This window comes from Pollachius pollachius, assembly GCF_949987615.1.
Source record: "Pollachius pollachius genome assembly, chromosome: 1".
Classification (NCBI taxonomy): Eukaryota; Metazoa; Chordata; class Actinopteri; order Gadiformes; family Gadidae; genus Pollachius; species Pollachius pollachius.
The window spans coordinates 7,666,555-7,680,360 of record NC_136934.1 but is presented as its reverse complement, the minus strand read 5'-3'; the positions used below and the strand labels follow the sequence as shown (position 1 = coordinate 7,680,360).

Here is a 13,806-nt window from a genome sequence, read left to right as displayed (position 1 = left end):
GGGCTTCTGGCAGCTTTATCTTTAACTGGACTTTTGGGCCATTTTGTTTTCTCCTCCTGGCCCGTGAGGTCCACGAAGGAGTCCCTGCCGAAGCTTCTCCTCTGCGCCGTCCTGTTGTGACATGTGATGGCGAATTTACCCTCCACCTCATTCCAGGCGACGATGAAAACAAATTTGTGTTTTTCCTTTTCCTCAAACACATTGGGCCGAACGGCCACCCACCCAGACTCCAAATTATCCTCCATCACGAAGGACATCTTCACAAGATGAGCGAAGACCACACAAGCAACGGGGTCTCAAAAAAATACAAACCAATCCTAGAAACGTCACTCACTCGAAACAACAACACACTGATGACAACGTCATCAAACTACAGTAAAAAATCGCCCCGATGATGATCATATGTGTCTGACCAGCGATCCTTCCTTTCTCAAGCGGATGAATTGTGAGCATTGGTGTGCTGTTTTTCATCTCGCGTCCACCTGCCTTCAGTTCTCCATTTCGCATCCTACTTCCCCGAAGCTGAGGCTTTTTCTCCAGGTCTCTGCAGCAGCAGTCCCGACAACACATGCGAGCGTTTGTTTACCATCGGCGCTGAGCTCGGGTCCCACCGTCAGCTGTGTGCTGTATTCCGTTATTCCCTCGCTTGGCTACGCAGAGCCCCTTCCTCATAAAGTGGAGTGGGTGTCTGAAAACATCGTGTCACTTCATTGGCAGTGCATGAAAGGATTGCCAGACCATCCCAGACCCTTTCGGGCAAGTTGACATCCCCGAAGAAAACATTATGTTCCTCCTCGTCTGCAGGCCTCCATCAGTCGAAATATCGTTTGCTTCTGCAGGGTACGTGGTGACGTAACGCGACTGACGTTGGAGACTGAAGCAGCGAGAGGAGTCGGAGCGGACGGCTCTCATGGGACGGCTTCCAAATGCCGTCGATGACCATTCAGTGATCATAGCCTATTTTCTTTTACCAAAGCTTCATTAAAATACAGAGAACACATAAATCATTCAATGAGTTTGATTGCATGACGCATCGTATCTATTTGTAGGCTAGAGCAGGAAGACGCGGGGAGCTGGTGTTGCGGCAAATGTTGAAGGATCGATGCTGTTATAATGTGTTAACGGTGAGAGTTGTGATTCATAATTGCAGAAATGAATTGCAGGCTCGTTGTGAATCCCTGGAGAATACTACTGTAGCGTTACGTGCATCATGAATATGTGAAGATTGAATAAAGCCTATAACGCCTCAAGAGCGAATATTATAAGTAAACACATATTGTAGCCTACGTTTGCAGTCCTTGCAAAAAACAACGATTAAACTGCCTACGTTTAATAATGCGAGGCAGTACGACATTCATGATGATACATTTTTGTTATGTAATATTAGGCATGTGACGACATGCAAGGTTCTATGGTGTAATGGTTAGCACTCAGGACTCTGAATCCTGCGATCCGAGTTCAAATCTCGGTAGAACCTGAACATTTTTAAAATGAAAGACAGTAACTTATCTTAGCTGGTAGTAGACAGTTCTTAACGACCTGAAATCTTTGGTCCCATACATATAATAACCAAATCATGCGTTCTCTTTGTAATTTTAATATCTTTAATCTTTTTGCAAGTTCTCCCATTTAAATGGGAGATAAATCCCAATAAATCATTTATTTCATCTAATCCAAAAAATGGAAACAATGCAAATAATAACCAAAAATTAATATATTATTTATAACAAAAGAGTGATTTGAGTCCAGAAAAAAAACACTTGAATTTAATTAATAAAAGTTAATATCTAGCCAATCCCACATTTAGTTAGCTCTACATTTAGACTCCCCCCCCCCCTTCAAACGGTAACTTCTCCTTTGAGGTTACCGGAGGCAACTTATGCTCTTTTTAAGGACCCCAATAGAGCCAAAACTATCTAGAATTTCATCTTCCAGCATTTCCTGTATGCTCTTTAGATACTTTTCTTAAAGCCAGCCTTTGCCCTCTGTCTAGATCACATAAACACACCGCAACATTTTGAATGCAACTCCTTTATTGTGGTGCACAACACAACAGTTGGAAGATGGATATGTGTGTGTGTGATACAATAAGCCAGGTTTTACAGTCATCAGCTTTGAGTCTAATTACAGCAGCAGGTAGAAATAATGAGTAGGAGTAAGTAAAGGTAGTGCTGCTCTCTGATCAGCAGCTGTAGGGCCTTATGCATCCGGATTATTACCAAAGCTACCGATCAGAGCAGTTTATTCACAAGAAAGTGGGAATACTTTAGGAGCACGAAGCAGTGCCTGCTTACTGGCTATTTCAGCGCTGGTGTGGACATGGAGGGACAAGTCGGTCGCCCTGAAGCCGGCAGAAGGTTTTCCCAATATTCACGGCAAGCCCTAAAAGGATATATCATGACAACTATGGGAGAAATTTCGTGCACAATTTTTCCTCACCAATTAAATGATGCCACATTACATCGAAATGCAAAATGCATTACCTTACATTACACTAACAAGGTAACATCTCTTTAGTTAGGGGAATGATGTTCCTTATGAGTTGTCCTGAAGACATTGAGAGTAAAACAGTCATAACAGGCAGTAAGGAAGGAAGTCTTTCAGCCACATCTCTTACCTCTCAGTCATGAAGGATGTGCCGTAGGTAGCCAGGCCGGCGCCCCAGAGCCCATGTTTGTCGGACGCCGCCGGTAGGACGCCTCTCTCGGGGGACATCTCCTCGGCGATGGCCCGGATGTGATAGGGCTCGAAGCCACAGCAGCCGCCGATGTAGCGGATTCCAGCGTTGTACGCCTCCCTGGCATACTTCTGCATGTCCCAACGCGTCATAGCTCGGGCCTCCATGGCTAAGAAGAACAAGCCAGAGGTCAGTTGGACGGCGAGAAGAAAATGTACAGTATGACGATAAAAGTCCAAAGTCAAAGTCAGCTGTATTGTCAATTACAACGAATGTACGAAACAAATAGAAGAACCAAAATTTTGTTTGTCTCTGACCCGCGGTGCAATAAGTATAAAGGATAACATTTAAATTTGGTTAAATACTATAAGGAATATTTACAATAAATAAATTCTGATAGCGGTGAAAGCTATGATCTCGTCGGCAGTTGCTAAAAACATAGTTGTAGCTTGGCGTCAGCAAAACAAGTGTACGTGAAGACTGACCGAAGGGATACTCGGCCAGGGTGGTGTAGCCGCTGTGGTTGCACTCGGGAGTGTGGAAGCCCAGCGGCTGGACAATCAGGTGGGCTTTGAGTCCGGCCTTCTCCAGCCCCTCCTTCATGAGCTTCACCGTACGGACGCACGTCAGGGGGTCCAGGTGGCAGTTGATCCCAACCATGTCGGCCCCTGTACATAAGGACACACACACACAACCACACACACACACACACACACACACACACCCACACCCACACACACACACACACACACACACACACACACACACACACACACACACACAAAAATAGGTTTATGGTGAAAAAACCACCACCTTACAATAACCAACTACTTTCCCGATCACCGGAGCCGGGAGGTCTCCGTCGTACCGGCTCTGACCAGCCTGACCGCACACTCTCCGGGTGGGGTCCCGTCCTTGTCCCCCTGGGGAGAGATGCAGAGGGTCGCCCCCACCGGTTTTCCCCCAGCCTTCATCACCTCCACCGCCCACACGGCCTCTTCCACGTGCTTGAAGAACTGAGGCACACATTGTATTATTTATGTGTGCACATTCATCTTCTTCATAAGTTCATTCATACCATTTCTGCCCATGTGAGACCGAGGTATGTGGTGCTCTGCCGTTACCTCCACCATGTAGAAGTCGATGTCTTTCCTTTTGAAGACGTCTAGCTGCTTCTGGATGATGGCTTTGACCTCAGACTGGTTGCGGTTCACCGGGAAGACGGGGGTCTGGGACACCCCCGCGGCCACCAACGCATCGGACTCGTTGGCGATCTCCCTCGCCAGGTCGCATGCTGCCTCATTGATCTGTGTTCCCTGCATTGATACACAACACTGATTCCTATAAGTTCTACTTATTACGTTTGGACCATGGGACAGGGTATATATTTTTTATATTCATCTTAATGTTTTGAAACGACCAACATCTCAAAATGAGGATCAAGAGACTGACGGTGATGTCGGTGACGTTGCCGCTGATCTGCAGTTTTTCGTCACTGGAATAGAAGGTTAGTGTCTGAAGCACATCGGCGCCAGCCCTCTGGAACTCCCTGTGGAGCTGCCGCACTGGGATGGCAACAAGAATAAGCTATGATTTATTCAGATGCATGTATATGCTAAACAACTCACCAAACACCTCCATGAAATAAAACACAAACTCGAAAGTGACAATGTTGTAATAACTGATTATATATTTTGAATACCAAATCACCAATGCTTTTTAATCTTCATAACATGCATGCAATATTTGAGTCATAAAGAATATGAAAAAAATATCATCCAACGCTTGCTAAATTACAACGTACAAATCCACACATGACAGATGTGATGTGAAGAGTTGCACTGATATTCAAGTTCAGCATGTTATGGGTGAAGCTTGTCCCACCCACTCCTTTGTATTGGACTGTAGACCACCTTAAAACGGCGCATATGGTATAAGTTCAAACGGCAATTGGATGATTGCGTTTGATTTATTTATGATTCAAATAATATATCATGACAAATAAGAAGCATTGGTGCTATTGCATTTTATTTTACGACGTTGCATTTTCTTTTGATTATTGTCCTAACAATACTGCTGAGATGATATCTTATCAATATAAGGTAGGCTATCTACCCGCTTCTGGATGCTCAACGGCAGCTTCAGGGGTGAAGTGTGGAGCCTTCACATAGCCTCGCCTCTCCAATTGCATCACATAGCCCCCGTCGCCTATCACCACCTCACCGGCATTCAGGCGCTCCAAAATTCCCTGTAGGACACACACACACACACACACACACACACACACACACACACACACACACACACACACACACACACACACACACACACACACACACAATAAAGTTTTGCGGAAGTGCACCATGCTTTTCTACACCATGCACTAAAATGCACACAATCGATTCAGTCATTTACAAATCATTCCTATGGGGATTGGTCTGCGCTCTTTGTCTATCCGTCGTCTGATGTGGCCGAATTCTCTGTTTCTGGATCGTCTCTGTAAGCAAAAGCAGGCTTGGGACTCATGTGACAAGAGATTCAAAGTTTATTCAGATAGAAAAATCATTACAGTTTGTCAATGGGCAGTTTACGCTCACGAATCTAAAAATACATAATAATTAAGCAAAAATAGACACGTACACAGAAAGGGTGCACACACGGTTAAATAATATCAAATGAAACAACACTAAGCAGAGAAATCCTAATTAATAACAAGATACTTGAGTGACACATGCGTTAGTGCATGAGTTCTTCACATGCATTAGTCAGTGCATTAGTCTGATACAAAATCCTAGAATGTTCCAACAATGAGGGACATAATAAGCTACTTTATGATAAACAAAGCACCAATCCCAACAGAGATAACAGCCGAATATAATCATTCGTAACGCATGTCTTGATGTATTATAATAGAAGTAGCATCAAATATAACGCCTATCATACCTTCCTCATTCTATACTGCGAAGACGATATCCGTGTCCTGGGCTACAAAACAGCCGACTGTGTGTCTGTCTGTGTGCCTTTATACTCATGTAAGTTGACGTTGTTTCTCAAACATTAACTATTAGCGTCTCTTAGCAAGTGACTTTCAACATGTTGGTGAATTTCCGCCCCCTATTGGTCCAATCCTGCCACCCTAGAAAAACAATACATTTTCACCTCAGGCTATAGCCTTTTGGCCTAAACTTCACATTACACATTACACTTCACAGCCATCGGAAATAGTTACGACTAATCTCAACACAATCTCCCATTCCCAATTTCCACTAACTAACCATCCATGTGCCCAGAATAGAAATCCCGAGAACAACGATACGGAGTACCGCATTTGCAAAGTGCAGCAGGGGTCAGTTGAGTTTAGCAGGCCAATGCGTGTAGAAATGTGGAATAAGGCCAGAAACCTATTGAGAAGGGTCGATTCGGTCCCCTCCCGTCCAGAGGTGGCGCTGTGTCTTTTCTTCAGGGTCTTTGGTGCTTCCGCCCCCCCCCGCCCCCTTGCACCCCTTTCATTTCCTGGCGGGCTGGTGACGTCATTTGAATGTTTACAGCCTATGGTTAACAAAACTTTCTTTCCAAACGGCTCACTGCTTTCCATAGTGTTACTTTAATATCGCAGCGAAGATAAGAGTAGACGGGAGTAAAGAAACGAGTGTTTGGTTCAAGGTACCGTGAAACCTTTATTGTTGAGATTTGTTTAATAACTGATTGATGACAGGCAGTTTTCCTTATCCCGAATTAAATTCGGATCATTTAATTGCATGTAGTATGTGACAATTTAACATCCGAAATGACGCCCAGCAGAGTCTAATAACGTATCAACTTAAACATAAAATTGCCTAAAAGCAATCACCAACTCTTCTTTTCACATGCTTGCTTGCTTTGTCCTGTATGCATCAGCTTTGATTGTGTTTCAGAGAGACATTTCTACCTTTCATGTTGTGAACTGGATACCGCCTATAATCTGAGATGGAACAACCGGATGATGTGGAGAACCTTGAAGCTGATGCTGCAGTGGATGGCCAAGGTCCCGAAGGAGCTAATGGACTGCAGGAAATAACCCCAGTATCCCTACTAAGGTGCTGTTTATGCCATACATGCATCTTCTCATTTCGACTTGTCTGGATGATCTCCACGATCAATATAAGGCCAGTTATGTTTAAGTGCCAATCATGGTCAGCTAATAATGTTTGAGGCTGATGTGCTTAGTTTAATATTCTACAAATTAAACATGCGCTTGTCTTTTGCTTTGCAGAATAAAAGAACAGATGTTCAACCAGTGCGTTGAGATGTCCGCACAGATCAATGCAGGTATGCCACCTTTGTATTATGAGTTCACAATATACTTAAAGCTTAACATGTGTCCCAGTATGTACACTAAAGATGAATATGATGATTTGTTTTGTGTATCATATATATATATGTCATATCTTTACATATATATTGTCATATCTTAACAGTGGAGATAAAAAGAACGTGTAGCACATCTGAAGCGGAAAATATCTTGTGAGTACCCTACAGAGTGGCCAAGACACGCCCACCTCATGTGTCACGCCTATACCTAGAATAAGTGGTTAATCAGAAATAACCATATATGTAGGCTAGTATCCATAAATATGAAAACTCAGTCCCTCAAACCTTGTCATCATAGATACTCCCACTGCTTTTTGCTCTATCTTGGAGGCATAGTTAATGGTTAACTGGCATCACACAGTCTTGTCCGGTACCAATGGCATTTTTTCCCTTGTTCTGACCAACCCTGCTAGCTCAATTGAAATCGACCCTTTTAAATATAGCTCCTTTAATGCCCATTGAACCTTTACAGTTTCTAAGGTCAAGGTGTTATGCATGAGATGGGCATGTCTTAGCCACTAAGTTGTTTATAGTATTATCCTTTTAAAACTGGTTTGTTACACATATAATGAAATCTGTTTTCTATTTAATTATATATTCAGGGCTGATAATGTCACTGCGTTAGAAGAGACAAAGACGGATCAATTTATCAAGACACTCCCTTTGCACAGGTAACAGGGGTACAGTAAAATGCATACTTATTGTAAAAGTATATATATTATTTACCCAATAACGTGTTCATCATCCATTCTTTGGGGGTCTTATCTTCTTCGCTTGTGTCCTGCAGAATGCAAATCGGGCATGCCATCGCCGAAAAACTTCAGCAAAACAATCCAGAATCTGAGTAAGCTTAGCCAACCTAATAAATAGTAAATATATGTTGTTGTTTTTCATATAAGTAGCACAGTAAAAGTATAATCGGTGATGTCCGCTGTTATAATATATTATACATCTTTTCATACTTTTTTCTTCATCTCTACATATTTCACATGACAGGAGCCTGGTATCAGTAATATCACGATGTTGAATTAACCTGAACAACACGCCTCTTTCGTACAGATCGATGAAAGCGGTAATCGATCGCTGCATGGCCCTTTGTTCCCAAATAAAAAAGTTTCAGCAGGTAAGAAATAGTTATGTTTGGTAACACTTTATAATAAGGTGCCATAATAAATAGCAAACTAGTCATTACCTAACCCTTTGTTAATATTTGTTAATAAAATATTTATTTGGCACAAGTTAATAGTTTTTTCATCATTAATTAAATATTAGTTGTTTGCATAACCCTAACCCAACCCTAACACACGACCCTAACCCTAACCAGCGACACTCTGTGGTCAGTGAAAAAAAACTATTAACTTGTGCCAAATAGATATTTTAGCAACAATTAACAAATATTATCAAAGGGTTAGGTAATGACTAGTTTGCTAGTATTTATTATGGCACCTTATTATAAAGTGCTATAGCTATACTCAGCTATAGAGTCAGTTCATTATTCATTAAGTGCAGGGATCTAAGTATATTCTACATCTGAATCCACACTACACGTATCCATGAAATATGCCTCTGAAAGTGCTTTATGACGTAATCAGAGGAGAATATATATCCTTGCTATGCATGTCAAGTTATGCTGAACTATACGTTTTCTATGGTTTATTCCTTTTTAAAAATAGTCTAATTAAAACTCACCACATTGTCACTGTTTGTTAACAGGAATCTAGAGATATGGAGGATCAAATCACAGACATAAGGAAGAAGCGACTCGGTACTTGTATAGTCTATCTTTCTCTGTGAGCTGTTTGCCCATGAATTGAGAAATCTTGCTTTTTCATTTAAAGAACAGTTCATTGTAACCCAATGTACTAGTTTCAGATCCCTGGCCCACTGTCCTCTTTTAAACACAGAAAATGTATGTTCCTTATATTGTAGCTTTTAAATGATCAAAATGAAATATGCGCTTCTCCTCAAAATCGGAATGACACTGAAAAATGGGTGGTTTTCACAATCTTATTTGGTAATCATGATGACTAACCATTTACTATGTTCCAATCATTTTCTCTAAATCCTATTTATTCCCATCTTTCATTGTGCTGTTCGCATCTACCATGTGAATCTCTGAACTTTGATTATTGTCAGTGGAGGGTCAGTCTCATTCAGGAAGCCTTTGAGCAACAGTTGTGTTTCTCCGTAGAGCTGAAGCAGCTCACGCGTGATCAGATGAAAAAGATGGAGCAGTTGAAGAGCAAGCCCGAGCACCCGGAGTTTGGGAAGTACAGAGCTGCCCAGCAGAAAGGCCAGTCCAACATTGAGAAGTACAAGACCATGACAGTTTTGACTCAGAACGTCTTGCGGGTACATTTATACATATATATACTTGCATTTAAAGATATTTAATATGATGCTCAATTGAAAGTAAAAATGTAACAAGCATTTGCATTACCTTTTACAGGGAATTATTTTAGCCTGCAAAATCAATTGGCTGGATGACCCCAAACTCAAAGATATTTGCATGACCCTAGAAGATCTACCCATTACAGACTGAAGAAAAACGTTATTTGCATATTTAGGAATTGTCACTGTATATACTGGAATAAAATTATAGAAAGAAACTTTAGGTGTCGTCGTCATATGTGCCGGCAGGGGGCGCTGTAGGGACTTGAGACTAATAACGCCCATATCCTGTAACGTCAGTGAAGAACTTTGGGGTTTGCACGTGTCTGTGTATTCCTATATGTTGGAACAGTTTTCTGCTTATTTTCGCAAACCCACAAATCCATCAATATGCCGAAGGTTAAGGCGGAAAAGAAAAGCCGGCAGCACCAAGAAATAAAGAACCAAGGTGCGTTTACATCTCGTATAGCGTTACCAAAGTCCTGTTGTTGCGCTTAGCTTACTAGCTTCTAGATATGCATCATAGATCAACTGATCTATATTTATCTACTAACTGTCACTCAAACCCGCTTCATTAAATCCACTTGCCTTTGTTTTTTCATCATGTTGGTGTGAGTGAAACGAACGTGTTTATTATGAACCACACAGGTATTATGTTCAACACTGGCATCGGCCAGCACATATTGAAGAATCCCTTGGTGGTCAACGGAATCATCGATAAGGTAGGCTCACCGGAGACCACTTTCTGACGTTAAATGGATCTCGACCAATTCCAAAACCTTATGAAAAACAAACGTACTGTGGTATTTCAGGCTGCCATCAGACCTACGGATATTGTTCTGGAGGTGGGACCAGGTACTGGAAACATGACAGTCAAACTTTTGGAGAAAGGCAAGAAGGTGAGTGTCCGTTAGCCAATAAGGTAACGTTAAAATAGTCTGAAATAAGGCTGGGATATGGACGGTATTAGCAAAACCTATTGTTTCTTTATGGTTTATGCATCTTGACATAAGCAATGTTGCACGCACCCTGTATGTCCGATGAGGAATTGCATCAACAATACCAGAGTAAATATCGTCTATCATTGCTGCAGGTTGTAGCCTGTGAGTTGGACCTCAGATTGGTGGCTGAACTCCAGAAAAGAGTGCAATGCACGTGAGTATAGGAATATGACATGGAACAATTTGTCTGAAAAGAGTTTAATCCTAATTGTTTCCAAACAACAGTAAATGATAACTCATTCTTGTTCAATTTGGCTGGTGTGTCGCAATATGAGCATTTTGATGGTCATTATTTTGTACTTATTTTTACAGACCCCTGCAGTCCAAACTTCAAATATTAGTAGGTGACGTTCTGAAAACAGACCTGCCTTTCTTTGACATTTGCGTCGCCAATTTACCCTATCAGGTATGAACAAATCTGCCTATAATTGAAAATATCCAAAACAAACATTATGTTAACATGTACAGCAACCTAAGTAAATGTTTATTTTGCAGATTTCTTCACCATTTGTTTTCAAGCTTCTGCTACATAGGCCTTTCTTCCGGTAAGTAGACTTCCAAGATGAGAATGAAGTCAATGTACCCCATACCACAAATCTCACTCTGGACGTTACATCCTTCCTACCGTTCAGGTGTGCAGTGTTGATGTTCCAGAGGGAGTTTGCCATGCGTTTAGTCGCCCAGCCTGGGGATAAGCTGTACTGCAGGCTGTCCATCAACACCCAGCTACTGGCTCGTGTTGACCATCTGATGAAGGTCAGACTCCCAGCTAAGCAAATCCACATGCTCACATCTCTTACAGCTTTTTGCATTTAGAATGTTATCGTCTGTGTAGATGATGGTAGATTGTAGTGAGTACTCAAATTGATGCTCCCCTCTACGCATTCAGGTGGGAAAAAATAACTTCCGCCCTCCTCCTAAAGTGGAGTCCAGTGTGGTCAGAATAGAACCCAAGAACCCACCTCCTCCAGTTAACTTTCAGGTGAGTTACACAATGTAACACAAAGTTACAACTCTGATAGTGCCTCTGAGCTTTTTTAGTTTGAGGGTAAACTAAGTGGGGTTTGGTCTGTGATATATATATATATATATATATATATATATATATATATATATATATATATATATATATATATATATATATATATATATATATATATATATATATATATATATATATATTTATGTTTCTTAATTATTTCAACAGGAATGGGACGGTCTGGTCCGAATTGCATTTGTGAGGAAAAACAAAACACTGAATGCCTCATTCAAGTAAGTGTATGTGGGTGTTTGTGTGTGTGGGGTTGGTTTACGTGTACTCATGTATCCATGAATACTGTTTCTGTGGAGGTAAACAGAGAAAAATACTTATATTTACATTTTATTCCACAGGAGTAATTCAGTTGAACAACTTCTGGAGAAGAACTACAGAATTTACTGTTCTGTACACAGCATAGTAAGTAAACTATCTTCAGCTAAGTCACCATCTCATTCTGAAAGCATCACCGGTTAATTGGGAAGGCAAACACATGCCCCCTGCTCTTTTTTCCCCCCTGCATCTTCAATCCATGGCCTGGTCTGTAAACAGTAAAACACTGCTTGTTATCATGCATATATCAGTATCAATTGAATTTGTTTACATAGAATGTATTTCCAGAAAAAACATGCATTTCCTCACACCGCCGAGCAAGCAAAGTGTTTTGAGTCACGTGCCCACTCGTTCATTTCAATAGGCGTGGGCAGTTATTTCTAATGTTTGTGTGTGCTGCCAGGAAATCCCAGCCGACTTCAGCATTACCAAGAAGGTGGAGAGCGTCCTGGAGGACGTGGAGTTCAGCGAGAAGAGAGCCAGGACCATGGACATTGACGACTTCATGGTGTAAGTCCTAAGAGCAGGGTTCCACCCCGTAAGCTGGAAGCTTTCGTCGCCGCCTTTATTTTGCCGATAGGAGCAGAGTTGATGCCAACCTCAACTGATAAAACGAGCTCGCGTGGTTTGAGATCAGGCCTGGCTGTCACCCGCCTCAATATCGGAGCGTTTGGTTAAATTCAGACACAGCTAAATATTTGTGGAAAATCTGAATGAATGATGACGGACGCAATGTGGTCATATTTCCTTAATACATAACAAAACTAGAACCACTTTTTTAACAATGAGTGCATTTAAAAGTGCAAAATACTCGATAGTGACACAGCCAGTGTGTGTGTGTATATATATGGAATGCAGACCGCAAGTGCGCACTTCGCAAGGCTGGGCACTTGAGCATTGATTGCATTGGTAATCCTCTAAGGCCTTGTAAGGGTTAGTTTACCATTAACAGAAAATAAATAAAATACATCATTCTCTGAATCAATACTTGAGGCGATTGAATTGCAATTCTGTTGGGATAGTTGACGTTGACTGCTTTTACATCAAGGATTATAATACACTTTAGTGACGTTGATTCAAGTGCCATTGATTAAAAAAAAATATATATATATAACAAACTATATAACAAAACAAATCTCCAGAGAAATTCCCTCGTTTTCTTAATGTGCTCTACACTATTCTTTAATAGGTTAATACTTGGTGCTTAGTTGAATCACTCACATCCCGTGTTGCTGTTTAATCTGAGGACATGTCATCCTACACAGGTTGCTGCACGCATTCAACAAAGCTGGCATACACTTCTCCTAATCGGCGGAGACGCGTCGCCTCGGATCCCTTCACCAGAGAGCTGGGGGCTCTTCACCAGAGGACTCGGTGTGGGAGAGACCTGGCTGGATAAGGCGTGTGAAGATAATCTCCCGCCACTGTCCCACTCCCCTTCACTCATTTCTTTGAACGGTGCTGGGGGAACAAAAACTTAAATATTAAAATGTCAGTGAGGAAACTACCATTTAGTTGATCAAATGTATCGTGGTTTGATCAGCCAAAGCTGGAACTTTGATATGGACTACACAGAGTCATGCGAAGCATTTAAACAGACATTGTATTCTGGTTGAAGCTAAATAGAGAGCATTGTGTTAAAACTGTCCATGCTTCTGGCATTTTATGCTGTTGGAGGCAATTAAATGATTCACCATCATTGGTGGTGAAGCTTTCCTGTAAATAGAATGGTGTGTAAAAGTGCTCATATTGAGATTACGTGCTATAGTGGTGAAGAGCTGTTAAAGACGTGGCATGGGATGATTTAAGTTACTAAGTTAACTACTTGACAGTTTGGACATCTTAATTCAGAAGGTATTGTGGAACTGCAACTTTCTCACGGAAAATGCACTGTCCCTGTAGATGGTGCTGTCAACCTCACATTAATACTATGATCTCCATCATGCTCTCTTCAATAACCTGTCTATGAAATTTAAAACTTACTGAAAATAAATGGCATGTTATGTCCAATCATTCAA

General features: G+C 41.4%; 4 protein-coding genes across 6 annotated transcripts in view; 2 read left to right on the top strand and 2 right to left on the bottom strand.

The window, feature by feature from the left end:
- The window catches only part of LOC307070891 (junction-mediating and -regulatory protein-like), a 20,488-nt gene extending 19,697 nt beyond the window's left edge, over positions 1-791 (bottom strand). For both annotated transcript variants that reach the window (XM_079729599.1, XM_079729600.1), the window contains exon 1: positions 1-791. This exon is cut by the window's left edge and continues 562 nt beyond it. In XM_079729599.1, the coding sequence (XP_079585725.1) occupies positions 1-257 (257 nt within the window). In that variant the 5' untranslated portion in view covers positions 258-791.
- Positions 792-2,071: 1,280 nt separating this feature from the next.
- LOC307090631 (betaine--homocysteine S-methyltransferase 1-like) lies at positions 2,072-5,747 on the bottom strand. The gene is made up of 8 exons (XM_079757368.1): positions 5,621-5,747; positions 4,793-4,925; positions 4,130-4,242; positions 3,802-3,993; positions 3,546-3,693; positions 3,163-3,345; positions 2,618-2,846; positions 2,072-2,382 (listed from the first exon to the last, which is right to left on the bottom strand). The coding sequence occupies exons 1-8, from the start codon at positions 5,627-5,629 to the stop codon at positions 2,298-2,300; spliced, it is 1,092 nt and encodes a 363-aa protein (XP_079613494.1). The 5' UTR covers positions 5,630-5,747; the 3' UTR covers positions 2,072-2,297.
- A 472-nt stretch (positions 5,748-6,219) lies between these two features.
- On the top strand, positions 6,220-9,599 carry cenph (centromere protein H). 2 transcript variants are annotated; one of them, XM_079754570.1, is made up of 10 exons: positions 6,220-6,340; positions 6,575-6,753; positions 6,930-6,985; positions 7,135-7,180; positions 7,630-7,698; positions 7,815-7,871; positions 8,087-8,150; positions 8,741-8,792; positions 9,219-9,379; positions 9,477-9,599. In XM_079754570.1, exons 2-10 carry the CDS (start codon positions 6,644-6,646, stop codon positions 9,567-9,569), a joined length of 708 nt encoding a protein of 235 aa, XP_079610696.1. In that variant the 5' UTR covers positions 6,220-6,340; positions 6,575-6,643; the 3' UTR covers positions 9,570-9,599. The 2 variants fall into 2 exon arrangements, with proteins under 2 accessions (XP_079610696.1, XP_079610697.1); XM_079754571.1 differs by having other exon boundaries at positions 6,257-6,340; positions 6,592-6,753.
- Positions 9,600-9,732: 133 nt separating this feature from the next.
- On the top strand, positions 9,733-13,788 carry dimt1l (DIM1 dimethyladenosine transferase 1-like). The gene is made up of 12 exons (XM_079754559.1): positions 9,733-9,866; positions 10,067-10,140; positions 10,231-10,317; positions 10,512-10,573; positions 10,732-10,825; positions 10,915-10,964; positions 11,052-11,175; positions 11,309-11,401; positions 11,627-11,691; positions 11,812-11,875; positions 12,192-12,298; positions 13,054-13,788. Exons 1-12 carry the CDS (start codon positions 9,809-9,811, stop codon positions 13,094-13,096), a joined length of 921 nt encoding a protein of 306 aa, XP_079610685.1. The 5' UTR covers positions 9,733-9,808; the 3' UTR covers positions 13,097-13,788.
- Positions 13,789-13,806: the final 18 nt, after the last annotated feature.